The sequence below is a fragment of the Lagenorhynchus albirostris genome, chromosome 15 (assembly GCF_949774975.1).
Source record: "Lagenorhynchus albirostris chromosome 15, mLagAlb1.1, whole genome shotgun sequence".
In the NCBI taxonomy this organism is placed as follows: Eukaryota; Metazoa; Chordata; class Mammalia; order Artiodactyla; family Delphinidae; genus Lagenorhynchus; species Lagenorhynchus albirostris.
In genome coordinates this window covers 45,851,831-45,867,009 of record NC_083109.1, presented here as the reverse complement: position 1 = coordinate 45,867,009, position 15,179 = coordinate 45,851,831, and the positions used below count along the sequence as shown (strand labels likewise).

Genomic DNA, 15,179 nt, shown 5'->3' with positions numbered 1-15,179 from the left:
CTTTGTCGGTTCAGGGTTGCTTTTCTAGCTGTAGTATGGCATTGTTTGCATCTCCTTTTGTTATTCCCTCTCTTCTTTTCTTCACCAGGGATTTCTGCGAAAGCCAGGCCAGCCAGGCCGAGCCTCTGCCTTGGAGACGGAGACACCCCTCAGAGGCTGGGGAAACACGTGTTTATCTGGCTCTTGTAATGGGTTGTTAAAAGCACTTGTTCGCCAGATATTTTCTTTTTCTTTTTATTTGGTAGATTTAGAAGTATTTTAGCAGGTGTACATTTGCATATAAAAGAGAATGAAAGATAAGAAGTTGAGGCTTTTTCTTTCTCTCCTCAGCATCATCGCTCTCCTGCCTCCCTTTATTCAGCACATTTTCATTTTCTTTCTCTGTTCCTATTTTCTAGACAAAATGCGTATCAAAAAGAAAAAAAAATCTCGGTGATCCATCACCACTTGGCAGGAAGATAGGTGATGGGGTTCAGCCAGCTTGTGTAACAGAGTAAGGAAAAATATATTTCTCTTGTTGTGTCGTCAGTCTGGAATTGATAGCTAAGGGTAGATTTTCACCCCTGGACCCCTTGCCTTATTTTGTATTTTCAGCCGCAGTAGTTTCTACTTTTGAAACTCAGTCTTGACACAGCTTTGAATGTGTAATGGTAGCCTGACTGAGCAGCCCAGAGCTGGAAACTTGCGCCTGCGTGTACACTACTTCTGTGTGCTCCAGAGCATCTAGTTGAAAATCATTGTATTCTTAGAAATGCTTGTTTTATCTAATTGTTTGCACTACTCAGTTTTTTTCTGAGGGTTTGACATTACTAACGGGAGGAAGTATTCCTCTGGAGTTCTGAGTCACAGGCTACAAAGTGAAGCCTTAAGGGGCCACCCAGTCCTCAAATTTGCAGACTTACGGTGTCCCTGCAGTTAAGACTCAGGTCTTTTCACCTTGGAAATATTGAGATATTACCCTCGTCCCGACCTTGTTTACAGCAGGCCAACTGGAACCTCCAGCTTTGTTCCTTTCGCTCCCCTGTCTGTTCACTCATTCATTTAACAACTGAATTTGCAGGGCTACGCCATGCGGCTTTCAGCCACTTGATTCCTCACTGCCCTTCTTCCTTCCAGAAAAGCCTGGGCCTGAAGTGCCACAGACTTCAACTCTGTGGCTTTGCGTTATGCCGTTGGTGTCCTGGCCAAGTCTTCTAGGCTGTTCCAGGAGAATGTCTGAATTGTTTGAGCAAAAAGTATACTCTTGCTTCCAAAAATTCTGGAATCTGGTCCGTTTGATACAGACAGCGCCCTAGCAATCTCCAGACAGCTGTTGCAGCCTCCTTGATCATGTGTCCTGGGCTATGTCAGCTCTTTTAGCGGAGAAAGCAATCCTTAACGTCTAGCTTGTATCCCTTGGCTGAAGTTTTTCTCTTGAGTGTTCTTGTGCCACATTCAGTGAACACAGAAAAAATTGCTCACCGCTCTCTAGTTTCAAGGTTGCAAGTATGTTCTGTGTGGCCTGTGCAGTGTTTTAATTTTTTTTTAAGCCAGAAATCTGGCAAAACGAGGCCCGCTTTCCCGGCTGGCAGCAGTCAGTCGTGGCCGCAGAACAGCTGTCCCCTCCGGACAGGGCATGAGCTCTCCCGCCCCTCCTACCGCTCCCATCTGGCCAGAGTCACGTGTGTGGTCCTGTCGGGCCCCAGAGAGTGTCTGCACTGACAGTCCTGCCCTGTCCTCTCTGCTGCAGAACCTGTGTACTTGAACCCCTCTTCCCTTGTTTCTACACACGCTGTGTAGCCTGTAACCTCTCCTGATCATTTTTTTAACCAAACCTTGATTTTGTTTTTCCTTTCTGGGTCATCTCTCGGTTCTTCGTCTGCTGTTTTGTGCAGCTCTTCTGACTAAAGTAACAGTGAATAAGGGTATCCGGTGCCGTGGGAGAACGACTCCAGTCCTGAGCGTCTGCTCCAACCCCTCCGGCTGCTTTGGGGTCGCTGGTCCTGCCTCAGTTAGTGTTTGTTCCTCCAAGGGAGTGCACGTAATCCTTTCACCTTTTAAACCTCACTCTGCGCTGAAGCCATTAGAGGAAGCATGCATTGGAGGTGGGGGAAGGCGATGTGCCCGGCGGTCCTCAGCTGGATCGTGCCAACCCTTGATTACTCGGGTCAGGGCCGCCACATCCCACATAAAAACTGTCCGGACGGCCACCAGTGACTCTGCTTGGAGAAGGACCACAGGAGGTTTAAGGATCAAGTGCCAGTGAGGAGCCGGGCGTGGGAAGTGGGTGGGCTCTGGCTGCATGGGCGGGAGACATAAGCTTTCTCCCTCCAAACTGTTGTACCGTTGAAAGCAGACTGAGGCAGCCTGGATGGGCAGCCCAGTGAGAGAGTCCGAGTCCTTCGAGAAGGACAGGCAGGCCCCAGTGTGGGACACATGTGGAGCTGATTTCCGAGCGCTAGGATGGCCCCTGGGCTGGGGTGACTCGCTGCCCGGTCCTCCCTTCCAGGCTCACACCAGAGATGAGATACATTCCGTCTTGTATTTGGACAGAATACTTAATCCCCCACCCCCAATCTGAAATCACCTCACAGCTACTAACCTGATATTTTGCACAAAAATCCTCTCCTGAAAATAAATAGCACATGTTTTCTTGGTTTCTGAGAAGCCTGAGAGCTGGCTTACTGGAGTCAAATGATTTCCCTTCAGATGGTAGACAGCAGAGCCCAGCTCCAGCTTCCAGCCACCAGGAGCCTTTGTTCATCAAGAAGCAGCTCTCCTTTCTCTCTTTCTCTCCCCTCTTTCCCCGCTTCCTTCCTTCATTTCTCTTTCAAAAAATTTCTTTCTATCTTTTGCTATCTTTTCCTTGACCAAATAAGTTTCACTGAATGCAGAAATAGCACATGGTCATTAAAATCTGGACTTGTATCCTAAAAGCTGAAAGTCTTTTTGGCTGATCTTTCTAAAATAAAAACAAAACAGCATTTTCATCTGTTTTACAGTGATTCTTTACCTTTTTAGAATTCAGACACTCCACCTTTGATTTTATTAATACCTTACCCCCTCAACAGATTACCTGACAATGAATCTGAGGCGATAAGGTTGTTAGGATTAATCGGAGAGTGTTATGATGCACTCCTATCGAGCCACCCTGGGACACTGGGATTAACCTACAGCAAGAAACACTTTCTATCCCAGGCCACTTCCCCACACACACACAGATGTTACACAAAACAATACTTTCCCCTTGTGCGTGTACTGCATCTGGTGTTTTCTTTATTAAAGTTTTCAAACTATCAATGCTAGTTCCAGTGGACACTGATTTCACAATCCAGCAATGTTAAAAAATGTTGCTTTAGGATTTATTATTTTCAGAGTTAAGAGTCCCTGATCTGTGCATATTTTAATTACATAGCATTTACTACTCAAAAATATGATGCTCATTTTAAATACTTATTTTTTATCTTGACTGATTCTCAGTAGGGCAAGGTAAGTTATATTTTTCTCCTTCAGCATGATGGTAGTTTTAACCAGTAATAACGGGCCTTGTAGTTCAGTTCTTAAACTGAACCAGCAAGCACAGGAATGCAGCCGATGGCCAGCCCCTGGAGCTGACAGGGGAATCCTTTAGTTAGTGGCCATGTTGAGAGTGTGGCCATGGATGCAGTTTTGCTGTGTCTGTGCTAAAACTCTAATTCTGCATCCTCCGCTTCACCCAGGAGTCCTTGAGACCTGAGGCAATGGGGAAGCTTGTGTCACTCAGGTCCTTCACGGGACCCTTATTTAGTATTCTTCCCAACAGTCGTCCCCACTTTAACTTAGAGCAGGGCTAAGTGCTCTGTCGATTGTTTCCTTTGACACATAAAAGTTTTTAAGTTTGCTGTAGTCCTGTTTGTCTTTATTTTGTTAAGTGTGCTTTTGGTGTTGTATCCAAGAAATCACTGCCAAACCTGATATCCTAAAGCTTTTCTCCTGTGTTTTCTGCTAGGAACTTAATAGTTTTAGGTCTTATATTTAAGTCTTTAATCCTTTCTGAGTTGATTTTTGTGTATGATGTAAGGTAAGGGCCCAACTTCATTCTTTTGCCTGTGGGTATCTTGTTACCTGGGACTTTTTCTCGTATATAGAAACGAAAGCCTACCAGATGCTGAAACAGTCTACCCTTCAGGACAGTGCACACCAAGCTAAAGATGGATTCCAGAAGGCCGAGGCGTCTGCATCACTGTCAGGTAAGCAGGGCAGATAAGCCAGCATCTGGGAGACCCAGGGCTACGGCCAGGGCTGTGTACAGGGAAGTGTTATGATGCGCTCCTGTCGGAGGTTTCTGGAGTTTGCTTTGTAACAAGTTGTCACCATCTCAGAATGAGCCAGTACTTTTCGAGTCCTTAATGAACAGGAGTTTGGAAGAAGCTTCCCTCCAGGGTGTGTGCTGGCGATGGCCTTACAGGCCCTTGGGTTCTGCCTGACGTGTCACAATGGTACCTTGTCGCTAAGCACCACAGACACCCCAAATTCTTTCCCTTCCCACCTTTTCCCAGTTTGTTAATCAGTAGTGGGGAGTGTCATCTGGGCTACCTCCCTTGCCTGAATGATGGGGGATTTGGGGTTCTTCAAGTGAAAAAACTGTAAATCCCAGTAAGAGCTCAATTTTAAGCTTAAATGTAGTTCCTTCAATTTAGGATTTTTGTTTCAATTGTAATCTTCTTAGTTTTCTTATACGTTATTATCGTATTTTTATTATTTTTCAGTTGTTTTTACTTTATCACACTTTTTTCCTTTTCTTTTTTTTGATGTAAGTCACCTCAACTCCCTTTGTGAAAGTAAACGGATTAATAACAGAAGGAAGTATACTTTAATGACTTGCTTTTTTTTTTCTTTTTTTGGGGGGCTGTCCTGCGTAGCTTGTGGGATCTTAGTTCCCCAAACAGGGATCAAACCCAGGCCAACAGCAGTGAAAGCACCGAGTCCTAACCACTGGACTGTCAGGGAAATCCCTCTAATTTTTTTTTCTAATTATTATTGATTAATTTATTTTTGGCTGTGTTGGGTCTTTGTTGCTGCACGCAGACTTTCTCTGGTTGCGGCGAGCAGGGGCTACTCTTCATTGCAGTGTGCGGGCTTCTCATCGCAGTGGCTTCTCTTTGTTGTGGAGCATGGTCTCTAGGAGCGTGGGCTTCAGTAGTTTTAGCTCGCAGGCTCAGTAGTTGTGGCGCACGTGCTTAGTTGCTCTGCGGCATGTAGGATCTTCCCGGACCAGGGCTCAAACCCATGTCCCCTGCGTTGGCAGGAGGATTCTTAACCACTGTGCCACCAGGGAAGTCCCCGCTCTAATTTTTATATAAACCACCACGCTGGGATTTTACCTATCAGAATGAATTTCTCCTATTAGAATGAATTTCACCTATCAGAATGATTTCACCTATCAGAATGATTTCTTAATATCACATAATTCCCAGTCCGTATTCAGATTTCTCAATTGTCTCAAAGATGTCTTCATCAGAGAGACATTTTTTTGAGGGAGATATTTATGGTACATCAGACTTAGCTGTCTGTCTTTGGAAAGCTATTTCCTAGATAATATTAGTGTTAGAATTAGTTACTGCAAAATTCAGTTATTTGGGTTGTTGTGAGGATTCAGTGAGCCAGTGCAGGTTAAATGCCCAACACAGTGCCTGGTAGAGAAAAGCCCCCGGGGAGGGCTGGCCATGTTGTTGGTGGTGGTGATTTGAACTCCACAAACATGAGACATTGTAGTTTGTTGAGATATAAACAGGCTTCTGCCCCGATGGAGGTCTGCATCACTGTAGAAAGATACAGCCCTATTCACTGTTTGCTTTTCATCACTTTCTTCACATTTGAATCACAGAACCAGAATCCAGAGGGATCTCAGAAAGTATTTATCCAACCCCCTCATTTTACAAATTACCCAAGAGAGTAATGCCTCTTTTGGAGCATTACAACCCATTAGCAAGCATACATGGTTTGGAAGGTGACTCTACAGATGTGATTTTGGTAAGTATATTTTGAATGGCTAATAGGACAGGCTCAAACAATGAATAAATTTGACATAAGTTGTAGTCCCTTGGATGTGCATCAAAAATTATAGTACTATTAATATGCTAATGATTGGGCTTCCCTGGTGGCGCAGTGGTTGAGAGTCCACCTGCTGATGCAGGGGACACGGGTTCGTGCCCCAGTCTGGGAAGATCCCACATGCCGCGGAGCGGCTGGGCCCGTGAGCCATGGCCGCTGAGCCTGCGCGTCTGGAGCCTGTGCTCCGCAACAGGAGAGGCCACAACAGTGAGAGGCCCACGTACCACAAAAAGTAAAAAAATATGCTAATGATTAACATACGAGTTTGTTCATATGACGTGATCCACACAACACGGGTTGTACAGCCAAGCACCCCTCGATTTGGTTCCCATCGTCCACACTCAAAATCATACCGTGTGCTTTGTAAGACATTGGGATCCCTGAAGTGCTCCTGGTAGTGTTGGCTGGCATTGGAGTTAGATGCTGGCTCTGGAGTTTATTGTGCATTCAGTCACGCATCACGTTTCCATTCTCGCCCTCACCCTGACCCTAGGGACTTCTCTGAGCTCCCAAGAGAAGCAGGCGGTGGGTGGGAGGGCCACATGCCCGGTGTGGAACGTCACACGCTGTCACACACTGAACGCAGAGCCACCCCAGATACAACCATGGATGAGGAGGCACGTGGCTCATCTCCTGTGTCAGGTGCCAGATCTCTTGTCTCCACACCTGTCTCTAAGGAAGCCACTTTGTTTTCATGTCTGAAAAGACCTGGTCCCCTTAAGCGGGTGCAGACCCTCTAGGGGCCGAACATGGACACATTGTTAAGAGAACCACTTTGCTTCAGAGGTTATGAGCAGGCACGCAGGTTACAGGTTAGGAATGCAGTAGGTGCCTTTCGAGGCGATGCTTATGCACCCTCTATCCGCGATCTAGTTTGACTGCCAGTTACGAATCAGACTTGTAGCAGAAACGTCCAAGGTGAGGACGCCCAGGAGGCAGAGGTCAGGGATCGCCCTGCAAGCTGGGAGCACTGTGGGGTGGTCTGGTTCCCCAGGCTCCAGGGAAAGGGGTGGACTGTGCATCTTCCCCATCAGCCCTTTCAGGCTGGTTAAGGAGTAGCCTCGATGGTTTTCAGTGGACGTTCATTCTTCTCCGTGAGAGGGAAAAAGAGAGGATTTGGCAGAGGGGCTTAAAGGCGGGTGGGCGGTAATGTCATCCAGAGGTGTCAGTTGCTTCTGAGACTGGTTCTCAGTTCCTGTTAGCTCGGTGAGCCAGCGCTGCCCCCGTGTTACAATAACTCGAATTATCCAGAGCTTAGTGCCACGGTGGAGACCCATGTGCTCACACACACATCATGGCCATTTAAAATGGTGCTCTTTGAATGATTTTACTTTTTACGTACTCTGTGTAACTATCACGGGAAGCCGCCCCCTTCCTTTCTGTGTCATTCCCTGCCTCAGAAGCCCCTCGCTTTCTGTGAACAGCTCTTCCTCTGTTGATGTTTGTTTTACAAGTTATCGTGAGGCCGCTTCTGCATTCACTGCGATGGCCACGCTCACTCTCCACGCTTGTGCTTGTCACAGGTTTGAATATTGGCAGCGGTACATTCAAGACAAAGACAACTCACAAGATCTCTTCAGAAGCGAGTTTTTCGTCTAGCGAAGGCAGTCCTTTGTCAAGGTAAAGTCGTGCAAGCCTTTCTGAATAGCGGCAGCAAGACGGGAAATGTCACTCCTCAGGGAATTAAACGCTGGCTGCAGATGATTTTGCCCTGTGACTCGATGGAAGGTTATGGTTTAGGTTTTTGTTTATCTGAAATGACAGTGGAAACTTTAGTCTACCTTTGAAAATATTTGCACCAGAGCCAAGTATTGTTTTGCAGCTGTTGTTTCCTTGGTTTAAGACTCAATTGACACCTCAGTGAACCACAAATTAGCGTCTACAGCTGCTCGCAGTAGGGCTGCTTAGAAACCACACAATGGAGGGTGTCGGAGAGGGCAGAGAGAAAGAGCCAGGCCTTAAAAGAAATAAAGTGGCCTGTTTCTTCTTTCTGAGACCACAGAGATATATACAAGCAATTGCTGGATATTTGTTTTTGTATTCCTCTTTTTTACCAAGTATTTGGGCTGGACTATTCTTTCCCTTTCTGATACCTTCTTGCTTATTTTCAAATGTGAAAATTTATCTTTTCATATTTGTTAAACTGTAGCACTCCTTGTAAGTTTTTGGAGCAGTGATAAGTGAGTCGTGTGCTAGATTTGTCATCAACATAAAATACTAATCGTGCAATGGCACTGAGTCACTTAGGAAGAATTTGTGGATGGGAGTAGAAGCAATTGTCTGATACATACCTACCTTTCCGCTTTGGGCTAAATAGCATTTAAAACAACACAAGTTTGCCTTTTGTAATAACATTTCCCCTCAAAAGATGTCCTGTAGATGATTGTGTTACATTCGAATTAACTGCTCGCCCTGATGAAATTTTAAAACAGGAACTTTACGTTTGTAATGTCCTGTAAGATAAAATTATTTGTTCAGAAATGTGGTATTTTTACAGTGAAAAAAAATCTCATTTTCATTTCTATTTTGAAAAACACTACAGTATTTTTAGGACCTGGATATATTTAAATGAGATTGGTTTTCTGATATTAAGTTCTTTTAGAAACCTGGTGTGTTCAATTTTAGGGAATCCACTCATTTAATTTTTAGAAATTATTATCTTTAATATCTTTCATCTCTGTTTTTGAAGGAAGTGAGAGATAATGAATTATGGGACAGGAAGAATATTAAAGTATTATATTTTTATGATTATATTATAAATTCAAGTTCTAGGTCTCCTGAAAGAAATTTTAAAAGATAATAAATTCTACAGGTAGTTTTTAGGGTTTAATGTCACCATTTGGCTTAATAATACATCCCTTTAGGTTTTCAAGATTGTTAGAAGTGTTTATTTTCTTTATATTTTAGAGGCACTAAAAAAGCCAATTCTTCTTAAACTTTTATATATATATATATATATATATGTGTGTGTGTGTGTGTATATAGATTCTTGGAGTAATGTTTAAACACATTTAGAAAGCAGTTGGATTCTGTAGCACATTTTCTCAGTCTGATCATTTGACGTTTCACATCTTGCATCTATATTTCATTATAAAATCAAACTCCTTTCCCTTTCAGTTTTAGGCAGGAGCCTTTTGTTATTACTGTTGTTTCTGCATGAAATTAATTTCCTAAATTATAAGTAATCACATCATCCCCTTTCCGGAAAAAAAAAAAAGAGGCCTTCAGGGGACCCTTGGGTTCTTGACAGTTGATAATAATCCAGAGATGAAAGTTCTGGGCATGGAGTGTGTGGGTTTGGCGCGCTGTTTGCCACGGTTGGTTCTTGTGCTGGGTTTGGTGTTCATACGCCGCCTTAGGCTTTTGAGAGCCCCGGGCTCGCTGTTTGTGCCTGGATTCACTGAAATTTCTTAGAGGCTTACATTTAAGGATCCCACTTACTGCAGTCACTCCTCGTGCTTTATTGCTTTTACAAGTGGTCTCGAAACCCAGTACTTGAGAATAAACGTAATAGTGCAGTGCTGCTGTAGCACTTCTAAAAATTCTTCTTTGCTCTATTTTGTCAGTGAGCTGATGAGCAACCTCAAAAAAAAAAAAAAAAAAGACCCTGCTGGACCTTAAAAAAAAAAAAATGGCTTCCTCTGATGTCCTAGAGACAATAATTATGATGTGCTAGTTAAGCCCAAACTACAGCTGAGGGATTTTACTTTAAAGCAGCGGCTTGGGCGCAAAAATGCATTTATAGCTCTTTGTCTGCACCTCATTATGTGTGGGCCTGATTCATTAAGTAATTGGTTTGCAGTTGTTTACATGAGTATTAAGGCCTTCCTTTCAGCCGCCTTTGAGAGATACATTGTGCAAATGTTGCCTGTGATGAATGCAGAATGAGGACCAGAGGGTCCGTCCTATTGGCTAAACAGTGCACTCTGTTGAAAAGCCAGAGAAAGGGATTGGGTGCTGCTTTGCATAGCAATGACTTTCTTAATAAGCGTTACAGATTAATACACACAAGCTATAAAAGATGCAAAGAGATACTCTTAGCACATTTATCCATGCTCATTTCATTGTGATGGTGGTGGGGTCCCCGTGCTTTCATATTCCGTTTTCCAGAGCAGCGGCTTCAGTGCATGAGCCGTAATAGAATCCGATGTTTATTGTATTATAAACCACGGGCAAGTAGGCAGATCGGCAACAGTTTATTATTAAAGATTCTTTCAGTGTAAATCTTTTTCTACCATTGTATTTGCCTCAGCAAAATCATTTTGTGGTTGAGTGGGGATGAAAGGCATAATGTACGAAGGAGTGAGTCCTAATAGGAAGCTGTTCTCTGAGTAAAGACCACTTGTTCCCTTTTGTTGAGAGGTGCATGCCAGAGCTTCCTCTCCTCCGCAAACACTGTATCGCCCCACCTTCCCCAGGAAGCTGTTTTCACTCTCCCGGATCCATTTAGTCAACAGAGAGCGTGTTTTAACCGCCTGCCATGTAACTGCGGTTTACTGCTTGGATTGAGATAACGTTTTACCGAAAGAAAAATATGTGTGCTTGCAACATAATGGCCTGGGGAAAAGGTAGCAGAAGTCACCCAGCTACCGCACCCTGGCAGGGCCGCTGGTGGCATTTGGTGCCAGCCCTGCAGCCATGGAAGTGGCCAGCGGAGGGCACCAGGCGGCAGCTGCTGCTCTGGTGCGGCCGTCCTGTCTCTTCTTGCCGGATCCTGTGCCGCTTCCCCTGGGATGATAAGGTGATCACAAGGAACGAGTAGTCCAGAGAAATAAAAGTGAGGTTTTTCTGGAAGTCCTTTATGTTCTGGTATAAAAGCCCCGGTCTCTGTCTCTGGTTTAGCAAAGCTACATTCTCCATAAATTCTACCAAAGTAGCAGCTTCCTAAACATTCCACGTTTCTTGTCATAAGCCCGCCTACTTTATTTTTTTCGACACAGCACGAAAGAACAGTCTTTGATTGGCTGAAGGGAAGGAGTAAAGAAGTTGACCCCTAAAAAATGGTATCTGCTGCAGGGCCCCTGGTTGACCATCAGAGGGCACTCACACTTTGTCAAATTAAAGCTGTCTCAGGCCGGTCTGCCTCTTAACACTTAAAATTGAAGATTTACAGGGATTTGTTGGCACACTGATGGGGATTTTTTATTTTCTTTCCGAAGTTTTTTTTTTTTTTGCCTTGTGCTTTTCAGAAACATCTTTTTTGAGGAAAATTCTAGCTGAAGATGCTGTGTGAGACATTTTAATACTGATTTTAGCTTAGTCAAAATCATTAAACTTACAGAATTCAGAGTGTAGAGACCACATCTTCTCATAAGTTAGTTATTCTTTTCAGGCTTATGATAAGACTCTAGAACTGCAAGGGCTCTTCCCTCTGGGGCCCTTCCTCATTGCCCCCGACACCATAGGCCATGTTCTTGGTAGGACCCTCAAAAGCTCATTGCCAAACTTGATGGACGTGGCCTCAAAGCCACAAAAAGTTGGGTATGTTTGTTAATGGGCTGTAGATATTTTTTTCTTTCAAAAATATGTTACTGACCATGAGGTTGAGAGTCTGTGTTACTAACCTTAGAACATCCCGTGGCTCTGAGGAGCTCCTGTGGCCCACCTCCCTGGGTCCCTGTGCTCACCCGACAGCCTCCATCACCCCTCACAGAGCGCGCTGCCTCCTGAGCCCTGGTGTGACTTAATGATGAGTCTCCTAGGAACCATAGGTTTTCCATGCCTCACTTTTGTCTCTACTTGCTGGCCCCACAAAGCAAACCTGAATCCTGGCAGACATCCTTGCCACCTAATTTTGTACTTATGTTGACTGTGTAGCCTATTTCTAGCGATATTATTAGCCTTTTGTTCATATAAAATGAATAGTTGAGGGACTTCCCTGGTGGTCCAGTGGTAAAGAATCTGCCTTCCAATGCGGGGGACGCGGGTTCGATCCCTGGTTGGGGAACGAAGATCCCACATGCCGCAGGGCAGCTAAGCCCACATGCCACGACTACTGAGCTCGCACACTGCAACGGAAAATCCCGCATGTTGCAACTAAGACCTGACACAGCCAAAACTAAAAACAAAATAAAAATTAAAAATTTTTAAAAATTTAATGAATAGTCGACACTTAATTTTGACTCTTTCTCTAGTACCCATGTCAGCAGGATCACATCCTAGGTGTTCACTAGGTGCTGTGCTTAGAATAAAACCTGCTGTTAAGACCCCAGCTGACCATAACTTCTTATGTGTAACAAGGATGAGAGCAAAAGTGATTTTGATGAGAGTTGCCCTTACCTGTCTGTCCTAATCCCTTATCAATAGCAAGGGAATTTATAAACAGCATCGAAAACTGAGATGGTTTGATGGACAGACAGAGAAGACATGTGACGGAGCCAGTGTGGCAAAATGTTGACAGGGGGCATCTCACTGGTGGGCACATGGTGGTCACTGTGCAGAGGGGGAGGTGCCACCCCTCCCAGGACACTGCGCAGAGACGGTGCCCCGTGAATGAGACCAGCAGAGCATGTGGTGTCTCAGTTATCTGTGGTGTCTTACCTGAAAGTGGTTTGTTTGGAAATAGGACCTCCAGACTAATTGTAAAGTTCTAGGGAAAAAACTAAAACTCTGCTCTCTTGGATTCCAGGAGTCTCCCACGAGCAGGCCGGGGAGGGTGGACTCCCTGGCTTGCTGCCGGGCTTCAGGTGGTGGCAGCGCTTCATGAAGGCCTCGGCAGCCCTGGCCCTGGGCCTCTTCCTGGTTCTGTAAAGCCTGCAGGCTGAGAGAGGTTTTATGTTTTTTAATGGTTGGGAAAATCTAAAGAAGAATAATGCTGCACGATACCTGAAAGTTATATGAAATTCAAGTTGCAGTGTCTCTGAGTGACGTTTGCTTGTAACAAAGCCACATCCGCTAGTTCACATATTGTCTGTGGCTGTTTTCGTGCAGCAGAGTAGAGTAGTTATGACAGAGACCACAACACCTGAACCACTTACTCACTGGCTCTCTACAGCTCACCTTCGCTGCCTCTGCCTTACACAATGGAGGTGTGACGTCCACGCTATCAGGGAAGGTCAGGCAGTCGGAGTCCAAGCACATCTAATAGAGCACAGGGACCATGCCCCGTGGCTTATAACCGTTACTCTCGCATCCTTATGCTTTCAGAAGTGCGTTTGGTTTGGGTTCTCTCTCATTTATGATAATAGCTAAACAAGTTGGCTCTGTCTACTCCGAGATCGCACACCATCCCCTTTGGCCTTGACTTAGCTTCAGATGTTAGGTGTGACCTGGAGAAAGAAATATTGACCCTACAAGTCATGTGTAATAAAAATCAGCCTCGCACTGCAGTGTCACATCGACTAGCAGAGATGATTTCCCAAAGGGAAAAATACTTCCCCTAAGGGGTGAGGATGGCATCGGAAACACCTGGAAGCATTTTCCACCTTCCTCAGGGTTGAACACATGCGTTTAGTTCTGAAACATGTTTCTGGGAAGACACTTGAACAACCTGATCTGAACTCAGATAGAAGTAAAAACATGCAAATTAAATAATCTAACATCAAATGTTGATCACGTGCCTTTAGGCAAGGTCCTATGCTTAGTGAGGCTCATCTATTCCTTCTACACATATCACTGAGCACCTACTAAGTGCAGAGCACCAGGTACCCCGGGAACTGAAACTCGTACAGTGGCAGCTCTTGTAGAGCTGACAGCCTAAGGGCAGTCACATGTCAGTTAGTGACAGAAATGGCTGTGAAGTAGCAAATTCAGTGAGGACTCGGGGGTTGAGGGTGGGGTGTGGGGGAGGCTACAGCAGGAGGCCCAACGAAGTCTGGGCATCAACCTTGGAGGCGCTGTTCAGGGTTTAGTTCTTTTGCCAAAAGCAATAGGAAGGCACTGAAGAGTTTTCAGCAAGGAGGCAGAGGGATCAGATTTGTGTTTCGAAAGCTCACCCTTGCTGCCGAGTGGAGGGGACAAGGTGGATGTGGTGTCACCAGTTAGGAGGCTGTTAGAAGGTCCAGGCAAGAGATGCTGGTTTGGTCAACCAGGCGGTGGCAGTGCATAGGGGACGGGTGAGGACACTTGGAAGTGCTGGGAGGTAAACTTGGCAGGACCTAGGGGCTGATTGGGTATGGGAGGGCAGAGGAATGGTGAGGGGTTGGGAGGGACTCGAGGCTTGGGGTGCTGTTAGCTGAGACAGGAGAAGGGCCCAGGTTTGGTGGAGGAGCTTGAGTTTGGCTGTGGATGGATGTGTTGGCCGTGAGACTCTTTGGAGGCAGCCAAGTTGGAGCCAGCAGGTGAGCCTGGGACATGCATATGGAGCTCAGAGCAGGGTCCAGGCTGTAAGGACCTGGCATGTGCTCGCCTGCCTCTGTGCTCTTGCCTTGGGCCTGGCCTGGAAATCCTTTCCAGCTCTCACAGTAGAGTCCAGGGAGTGCATTGCTTCCTCTGGGATCCTGCAGCCACACCACCACCCGCCCCATCATCCACCTGTTGTCTCAGTCCTCCTGCCTGCCTTCTGCTTGCGGTGCTCCTGCCGTCTCCCCACAACCCCACGTGGCTCTTACTGTTTGAACGTCAGCTGGCAAACTAGTCTCTCTGCATCTTTACAGCATTGTTATGTCTGCCTACCCACCCTGCACTGAGCCTGGTGACCTCATGAAGTGGGAGCTGGATAGAGAGTAGACACAACCCACAATTGTGTTTTGTGTGTGTGTGTGTGGGTGTGCATGCACTCTTACAGAAGGTGGACTCAGGTTTATACTGTCAGCAGCCACCTGACTGGCGGCCTCCATGACAGTCAGCACTGGCTGTGGGGCTGTCCACTCTTCATGGAGAAATGGCATAGGCCACTAGTTGGTCACATCAGATAAACAGGCACTCACCAAGGAAAGCTGAAAGCGTTTCCTCTAAGATCAGGAACAAGACAAGGATGCCCACTCTTGCCACTTTTTTTCAACATAGTATTGGAAATCCCAGCCACAGCAATCAGACAAGAAAAAGAAATAAAAGGAATCCAAATTGGAAAGGAAGAAGTAAAACTGTCACTCTTTGCAGATGACATAGTACTATACATAGAAAACCCTAAAGATGCCACCAGAAAACTACTAGAACGCATCAATGAA

At 45.5% G+C, this 15,179-nt stretch overlaps 1 protein-coding gene across 6 annotated transcripts in view; it reads left to right on the top strand.

Moving 5' to 3' along the window:
- Positions 1–15,179, top strand: part of KIZ (kizuna centrosomal protein) — a 113,670-nt gene that overhangs the window by 93,191 nt on the left and 5,300 nt on the right. For 2 of the 6 annotated variants that reach the window (XM_060123019.1, XM_060123017.1), the window contains 2 exons: positions 4,107–4,208; positions 7,596–7,692. In XM_060123019.1, the coding sequence (XP_059979002.1) occupies positions 4,107–4,208; positions 7,596–7,692 (199 nt within the window). Of the gene's footprint in view, positions 1–88; positions 301–4,106; positions 4,209–7,595; positions 7,697–15,179 lie in introns of those variants that run through there. The other 4 variants (XM_060123022.1, XM_060123021.1, XM_060123018.1 and 1 more) reach the window with 4 other exon arrangements.